The 9,139-nt window shown below is 44.5% G+C and overlaps 1 protein-coding gene across 1 annotated transcript; it reads left to right on the forward strand.

Annotated features, from left to right (window-relative positions):
- The first annotated feature begins 2,002 nt into the window (after positions 1 to 2,002).
- Positions 2,003 to 6,353, forward strand: P2RY11 (purinergic receptor P2Y11). The gene is made up of 2 exons (XM_087710946.1): positions 2,003 to 2,098; positions 5,064 to 6,353. The coding sequence occupies exon 2, from the start codon at positions 5,065 to 5,067 to the stop codon at positions 6,013 to 6,015; it is 951 nt and encodes a 316-aa protein (XP_087567072.1). The 5' UTR covers positions 2,003 to 2,098; position 5,064; the 3' UTR covers positions 6,016 to 6,353.
- Positions 6,354 to 9,139: the final 2,786 nt, after the last annotated feature.

The following is a 9,139-nucleotide window of genomic DNA, read 5'->3' on the forward strand; positions in this document are numbered from 1 at the left end:
AGAAGGCTTCTTCAGGAGGGGTCTCACCACCGCCTCCTTTAGGAGGGGCAGAAAGAATCCCTCCCAGAGAGAAGTGTTAACTATCATCTGGATCCAGCCATGTGTCACTTCCCTGCTGGTCGAGACCAGCCAGGAGGGGCACGGGTCCAGTATACAGGTGGAGGCACTCACCGCTCCCATGGCCTTATCCACTTCCTCAGGAGCAACAAGTTGAAACTTGCTCCATAAACTCCGCTCAAGACCTTTCCTCAGTACCTTGGCTGGCACCGTGCAATTGGAGTCCAGGTCTGTCCGAATCCAAGCAACTTTATCCGCTAGAAACTGAACAAATTCCTCAGCTCTACCTTGTAAAGGGTCATCCGCGTCCCTCCCTTTCAAGAGAGAGCGGGTTATTCTAAACAAGGCGGCTGGGCGCGATTCAGCAGACGCAATAAGAGCGGCAAAATGCGCACATTTCGCCGCCCGTATTGCCACGAGATAGGCTCTGATACAGGCTCTCATCAGTGCTCGGTCTGACTCAGATTTACTGGCCCTCCAGCGGCGCTCTAGACGTCTCTTTTGGCGCTTCATCGCCCGGAGTTCCTCGGTAAACCAAGGGGCCCTCCTGGATCTGCTACCTTGGAGAGGCCGCAAAGGCGCACTCCGGTTCAGAGCCCCCGCCGCCACTATATTCCAAGCAGCAACTAAGGACTCCACCGGACTGTGGACGAGAGCGTCAGGTATTTCTCCAAGCGCCGTCTGAAATCCCATAGGGTCCATCAGGTGCCTGGGGCGGAACCACCTAATCGGTTCCTCCTCCCTACAGTGCGGGATTGGTTTCCGAAAGTCAAGCCTCAGTAGGAAGTGATCAGACCATGACAAGGGCAAGATCTTAATACCTCTCAATTCAAGATCACGTCTCCACTGCTCCGAGAGGAATACGAGGTCAAGTGTGTGACCTGCTGAGTGAGTCGAACCCTGAATTACTTGGGTCAAGTCCATGGCTGTCATGGAAGCCATGAACTCCTGCGCCTCATCCGAGCATTCACTGAGCGAAGGCAAGTTGAAGTCCCCCAGTACCATAAGCCTGGGGAACTCGACCGCCAGCTCGGCTACTGACTCAAGGAGCGAGGGGAGGGCTGTTGCAATGCTGTTGGGAGGAAGGTACATTAACAACAAGCCCACTTGACCCGCAAGGTCCAACTTCACCAACAAGGACTCACACCCGACAAGCTCCGGAGCAGGGATCCTACGAGGAACTAATGACCCTCGGATGATGATAGCCACTCCCCCACCCCTTCTCTGAGGTCGCAGCTGGTGAAGCACCTGAAACCCTTCTGGGCACATTTCAGTGAGGGGGACTCCTCCCTCCGGGCCCAGCCAGGTTTCAGTAATACATGCCAGGTCTGCCCCCTCGTCTAATATTAGGTCCCGGATGAGGGGAGCCTTCTGAACCACAGACCTGGTATTTAGCAACAACAGCCTGAGACCAGGGTCCTGACAACTCTCGCCATCTGGCCTTGGAGTGGAACTAATAGGGCCGGAAGGAGGGATCGCTGTGACGTAGCGGACCCTCCTTCCCCAGTAATGCCTAGCCCTAAAGTTCCCGCCGTACCTGCTCCTCCCCGTCATGACCATAATGTTCCGGCCCACCCCCGTGTCTGTAGCCCCCATTCCCCCCCGTAGCCGCCGCTCTCTCCGGCAGGCCATTTACATCAAACATTCTAGGACTGGGGGTGGGCCTGGGCCCCCTAACCCTTCTGCAAAGCACTCAGTGGAGGAGGCGCCAGGTTGTAGTCCCAGTCCTTTCAAACGTACACATCCATTTACTCAAACAATCCCCACGTAATAGTTAAAAACACAAAATACAATAATAATAGGTTAATAAAAAGTGGGATCATTCACTCAATCACACACATAACCCATGCACTCCCCACACGAGTTAAAAATTGCGCAACTGTGCAAATTTTAGTCATGATTCATCTACTTCCTGCTGCAGTTTCAGAATCTACATGATAATACACTACCACACTTTGAATACGGACTTCACAACTTCTTTGCAGTAAGGGAAAATACAACTGACTCCCTTCTACGTGGAATCGACTGGAAGCTGGATCAGGTATATGTGCATTCGGGATACTATTTAAATAGCTACTGCACTCTCTGTCTTAGTGTTCTCCAAATGCATTTGTTTACACCCCTCACTATTTCCAACAACTTTGGCTGGAGATTATGAGAATTGTAGTTTTACAAAACGGGGGCAAGTTGGAGAACACTGATGTAACGCTCCCTATTTCCTTCTCTTAGTTTTCATTTTATTCTTTCCACTTTGTTTCACCTTGTTCCATGTATATGTATGTCTTTTAACCCTGCGCCCGGTTATCTGAAGTATTGAAGAATGTATCTTGCTAAATTCTAGCAGTGGATAAGCTGGGAAGGTTCCACCACAAAACCGCGGACGACAAAATCGCGGTCGGCGAAAGCGCGTATGTGACGTCATCACAGCGCGACGAAAAAGATCGAAAAATGTAAAAATAAAGCGAAAACCTTACCCTAACCCCCCCAAACCTAACCCTTAACCTAACCCTTAACCTAACCCTAAACCTAACCCTAAACCTAACCCTTAACGAAAAACCTAACGCTAACCCTTAACCTAACGCTAAACGTAACGCTAACGCTCTAAACCTAACCCTAACCCTTAACCTAACCCTAACCCTAACCCTTAACCTAACGCTTACCTTTATGTGAATCTGCTTGCTGTAATTTAATTTTTATTTCAATTTTTCGATCTTTTTCGTCGCGCTGTGATGACGTCACATACGCGATTTCGTCGACCGCGCTTTTGTGGAACGCGGTTTTGACGGGTCACGGCTGGGAAAGGTGGCAACCAGAATAATACAGGAAGTCTGTCTCTAATGCTAAAACTTTGTCATCAGATGATATATCCTAGATACTACGACCAAATCAAGGCTTTCAGAATATATCAGAGTTGGAAGGGACCTTGGAGGTCTTCTAATCCAACCCCCTGCTCAAGCAAGGGACCCTATACTGCCTCGCTTAGTGACCTCTGCCTTATGTTGGCAGCAATCAGACAGAATGGACGTCCAGCCGGGTGCACAGGCTCTTAAGTCAGGCTTACTTTAGGGGTAGGGTTTATATTTGGTTCAGGCATGAAAATCGGACTAGTTGCATTTTTTGGGGGGTAACATGGTATTAAGTTAGAAGATTATAGCTTTAATCTGGTAAATTTATATCAGCTAGGTGTCAGAAAATAAAAACATGGACTCAATTGGATTTCATTCACATTCAAGCTCAGATCCCACATATCCCATGTCGTTAATCCTATTGAACCAAACAACAATAGAAATTTTCCAGCTGCAGTTTCAGTAGAATACATTATTTGTAGATAGTATCATCAGACAGAACTATTTGCATAGGTTCAAGGGAAAATGGAAGATAATCAAATACTTTGGTTCAATGGCATAGACAAACTAAAGACAACATAAGAAATCGATATTCAAGTCATTTTAGGGAGCACAGGTCAAATTTAAATTCACTGCCACAGCACAAAAGCTATAATGAATACATTAGATGCATTAATGTACTAAAACTATTAAACAAAAGCGTGACCCGTCAAAGGCGCGCCCGACAAAAGCGCGCCTACAAAACCGCGGCGAGAAAAGAGTGAAGTCAAAATCGCGCCCACAGAAGCGTGCCAATAAATGCGTGCCGACGAAAGCGCGCTATCAACAAACCACGCGAAAACAAGTTAATAACCCTAAGGGTTAGGGTTAGGGTTAGGGTTAGGGTTAGGATAAGGGTTAGGGTTATTACCTTGTTTTCGCGTGGTTTGCTGATAGCGTGCTTTCGTCGGCGTGCATTTATCGGCGCGCTTCTGTGGACGCGATTTCAACTTCGCTCTTTTCTCACCACGGTTTTGTCGGCACGCTTTTGTCGAGCGTGCACTTGTTGGTGAACCAAACAAAAGTGCCTAATGTGGTTTTTGGCTGAGCTAAAATCCAGAGCTTGCTTCTAACCAGAAAAGAAAAAACAAATTCTGGGAAATTACAAAGAAAACTGCAGAGTCTCTCATTATGCTAGAGTTCAAAATGAATACAGTAGATTGCTAAAACATCAGAAGATCAAATGTGAAAAAAGATAGGAGAGCTGCTTTGATGAAACCAGTAGGCAGAATAATTGCTTGTGAATACATCATATGGCGAGTTAAGAATTTATGAAATTGAAATTTTAAATCGTCAACAAATTGATTTACTGTGTGTATTAATTTGCATAGCAGATCATGAATGGTAAAACTAGTTCTAACTATACAGTAGATGCGAGTTGTTTTGTGATTGTTTTCTCTCTTTCTATTTTCCATATTTTTATATAACCATCCTAATCATTCTGTATTAGGCTTACCGGAAATTCTGTTTATCAAGTAAGCATCTATTCCAAGGGAGGGGAAAAAAAAAAGTTGAAGGGAGTCACTTATTTTTTTAAGAGGGCTGCAGTTGAAGTGATAGGTGTCAACGTTTCTGATAATATGCTCCTTCACGTTCTCTGCCTGTAGTCCAGTGGTGGGTTTCAAAAAATTTTCGAACCTACTCTGTGGGTGTGGCCTCCTTTGTGGGAGTGGCTTGCCAGCCATGTGACCTGGTGGGAGTGGCTTGTCGGCCATGTGTTCTCTCTCTCTCTCTCTCTCTCTCTCTCTCTCTCTCTCTCTCTCTCTCTCTCTCTCTTTTTGTCTCTCTGTCCCTTTTTCCTTTTTCCTTTCATCTCTCTCTCACTCTTTTTCTTTCTTTTTTCTTTTATTTATTTATTTATTCCTTTCTTTCTCTTTCTCTCTCTCCGTGTGTGTGTGTGTGTGTGTGTGTGGCAGTGGGGGGTTTCAAAAACATTTGGAACCTCTTCTGTAGGTGTGGCCTGCTTTCCGGGTCCACTGGTGGAACCTCTTCTATAACCGGTTCGGTAGATTTTGACGAACCGGTTCTACCGAACTGGTACGAACCGGTAGGAACCCACCTCTGGTGTAGTCAACAGGTAGTTTTGGAAGCCTCTCATCTCCTTTATCCTGCTTTATCTAGGATGGAGACTGGGACAGAAGACCTGGACTACTTCCAAGAGAAATTGTGGGTCGTCATAGTTCTGCAGTTCATTTTCGCAGTTTTGGGGAACGGCTTTACAATCTACCACTTTGTGGCTTGGGAACGCACCTGGCACCCTGGCACGATCTTCTCCTTCAACCTGGCACTCTCTGACCTCTTCTATGCCATCTCCTTATTGCCCTTGGCTAGTTACTACTTCCCCCCCAAGAACTGGAGTTATGGATGCCTTTTGTGCAAGTTGGATCGCTTCGTCTTCTTCGTCAACTTGTACGGCAGCACCTTCTTCATCGCTTGCATCAGCCTGAACCGCTACATTGCCGTCGTCCATCCCTTCTTTGCCCGTGAGCGCGTCGAACCCTTCCACGCCAAAGTTGCCAGCGGGGTGATGTGGTTGCTCGCGATAGCCATCTCAGCCCCTGTCCTTCATTTCACCACCCTGAATCCTAACGGTAACGCAACTCTCTGCCTCGGAAGCGCTACTAAGTCGCAATTCCCCGCGTATCAACCCTACAGCTGGTTCCTCCTCGCCGTGGGCTGCGGGCTGCCTTTCGTCCTGACCCTCTTTTCCTGCGTGGCCATCGTTGGCGCGGTTAGACGCAGCCATGGTACCACCAGGGATGAAAAGTGCAAAGTGATGATCCTGATTTCCACGGTGGTGCTCCTTTATGCCCTCTTTTACTGGCCCTTTCACATCTTTCGCAATTTGAATTTTTATTATCGGGCGAAGGACAACAGGAACAAGACCATTTACATCACTTACCAAATCACTAGGATCCTAGTAAACTTCCATGTTTGCATCCACCCATTCATCTACGCAGCTCTAGCTAAGAACATGCCCAAAGGTTGCTGTAAGGCTTTACAGAGGCAGAAACAGCTGCAAGGGAAAGAGAAGCATCTGGAATTGCAACCAGCCCCCTTCGATGGCCACTGAAACCAATGGTGAAAATACACTTGGCTAGTAGTTAGTTTTGCTATTTGCTATTTGCAAGCTGTCCACTGCTGTATATTTTCTACTAAAGGTAAAGGTTTCCCTGTCAGTCATATCAGTCATGTCTAGGGCACCATCATCTCCATTTCTTGGCTGAAGGAGCCAGCATTACAGTGGTGGGTTTCAAAAATTGTTCGAACCTACTCTGTGGGTGTGGCCTCCTTTGTGGGAGTGGCTTGCCGCCCATGTGACCGGATGGGAGTGGCTTGCCGCCCATGTGACCGGATATGAAGATGCCGACGACACTTGCCAGAACCACCTTAAATTACCTCACACACAGCACTGGCCTGCATAAGAATAGGATGTCAACTTGTTTTTTAAAAGGCATCTTTGGTTTGCGTTAAAACAACTTCAACACACGCAATGTTCTGATTGCACCACAAACGCAGTAGTCATCCTTACCTTTCACAGAGGCACTGAGTTTTATAAATAGGAGCATGATAGTATAGAATAATCATATCCAAGGACCAGTGGTGGGTTTCAAAAAAATTTGGAAGCTCTTCCGTAGGTGTGGCCTGCTTTCCGGGTCCACTGGTGGAACCTCTTCTAACCGGTTCGGTAGATTTGACGAACCGGTTCTACCGAATAGGTGCGAACTGGTAGGAACCCACCTCTGTGGTGGGCGGTAGGGATTTGCTATAACTCTGCTTTATAAATTTTATAAAGTAAAGTTACTTCCCTACTTTATAAATCCCCATGACTGTGGAACCGGTGGGCGGTTAGAAAATTTTACTACTAACAGAGATACAAAAGTGGGCGGTAGGTATAAAAAGGTTGACTACCCCTGATTTAAAGGAACCAAGCAAGAATCTGCCCTTTCACTTCTGCTTTTTGATATTTATGTGGAGCCTCTGGCTTGTGCTTTAGACAACATGGAGTAGTACATAGTTGAACATAAGATGGTTCTCTTTAACATTATATCATGGTGCAAATTTCAGTCCTTTCAACCGCATATTTTCCCACTCTTCCATCTGTATATTATAACCATATTTGAATTCCATTTTGTCACACATTAATTTGTTATGTTTCAAATGTCAATAAATGTTTATACATTTTAAGAAGCACACGTTCATTATTACACAAGTCCATTTCACCACCTTACAATATTCAATAAATTCTTTGACCTACTTTAAATTTTTCTTTTTTTTTCCATATCTGTTTTTATTTATTTTTAAACATAAACCAATATTTTTTTAAAAAAATGATCTCATCCATTACATACAGCATGTCGTTTGGTTACAAGTGTTTTTGCATCCATATTCTCAATTACATTTATAATCACAGATTTTTCATCTAATATAAGTAAATATCTCACTTTCATTGTACAGTGTATATTCAATTACAATTAATATTTTTTTTCAATAAACCTAATTCCCTTACATTCTTGATTGTCTGTTTAATAACAATATACCTTTTTATAATCACATATCCCAATATGAAAGAGATTTACCAACCATTTATATTTGTATATCACTGTTTTCAATTATGTATAATTCCACCAATCACCTATCGAGTATGCTTATGTTCATTATTGTCCTTGTACATCACACACTCAAACAAAGATGTTATTCCTTCATTTTTCAACATTATAACATTGTGCAAATTTCAATCCTTTCAACCACATATTTTCCCACTCTTCCATCTGTATATTATAACCATATTTGAATTCCATTTTGTCACACATTAATTTGCTATGTTTCAAATGTCAATAAATGTTTATACATTTTAAGAAGCACATGTTCATTATTACACAAGTCCATTTCGCCATCTTACAAATATTCAATAACATAATTTTTTGACCTACTTTAAATTTTTCTGATAAAACTATTTACAAATATGCCCCTTATCTCATCAGTTATTCTCTTGGTTTTATTCTGTCTTCCCCAGGACAAAATTGCTAGCCATTTTTAAGAGACTTCCTTCATGATATCACTTGTGTCTCACCCCCACTGACTTTCTCAGTCTCTCACTCATGGCTCTGAGGTTCACCAAAATGCCCCGAGCCTTGGCAAACATGCCAAGGAGTGAGACTGTCCTTGCAGATCAAAGATGGGCACATTTCGTCACTAGCACAATTATGCCAACACATTTTCTTGCCAACTCATTAAAAAGACTGTGAGGAAATGGATTGGATTGGATTTATTAAATTTATAGGTCGCCCAATCCCGAAGGACTCCGGGCGGCTTACAGAAAATAGATTTTTAAAAAGAGTTAAAAACAAACAGAGGAAAACAAATTAAAAGAAGCATATCATGCACCCAGTCTAATCCGGGCTGGACCTCGGTCAAGAGGTCAACAGCCCCAGGCCTGCCGGAATAGCCAGGTTTTGATAGCCTTTCGGAAGGCCATGAGAGTGGGTAGGGTCCGGATCTCTGGGGGTAGTTCGTTCCATAGGGTCGGAGCGGCTACAGAGAAGGCCCTCCCCCGGGGAGCCGCCAGCCGACATTGTCTGGCTGATGGCACCTGAAGAAGGCCCACCCTGTGCGATCTTATCGGTCGTTGGGAGGTGTGCGGCAGAAGACGGTTTCGTAGATATCCGGGTCCTAGGCCATGGAGGGCTTTAAAGGTAATAATCAGCACCTTGAATCGTGCTCGGACTACAGAATATTTATCCCTTTGGTACTTTAATTGTAGTTACGAGCTCTCACAGCCTTCAGATGCTGCTAGTCTTAGCAACATTTTGCAATTGTACAGCATATGGAGACTTGAGTCAAAGGATTTATCTGATCATACAAAAGGAAAGCAATCCGCAATACTTCCCACTTCAAAAAGAGCCCTGGCGATAAGGATGCTTTCACTGTGGTGTCTGTGGTTAAAACCAGCTTATCAAGCATGTTTTTTTTTCCAGGAAGGAAATGGTTTTTCATGCCAGAATTCTTGCAGGCCCTTAGGCAGAAAAGTGATCAGCGGAGACATGTTTCCCTTGTGCATTTTTAAAGAGTTTTAGGGGGGGGGGACTTCATTTCTATTTAAAATTAACAGTAACTGTATGACTCCAAGATGAGACAATAGCAATAGCAGTTAGACTTATATACCGCTTCATAGGGCTTTCAGCCCTCTCTAAGCG

Source organism: Thamnophis sirtalis, unplaced genomic scaffold, assembly GCF_051295495.1.
Source record: "Thamnophis sirtalis isolate CommonGarterSnake01/CBP01778 unplaced genomic scaffold, rThaSir2_p1.2 scaffold_3, whole genome shotgun sequence".
Taxonomy (NCBI): Eukaryota; Metazoa; Chordata; class Lepidosauria; order Squamata; family Natricidae; genus Thamnophis; species Thamnophis sirtalis.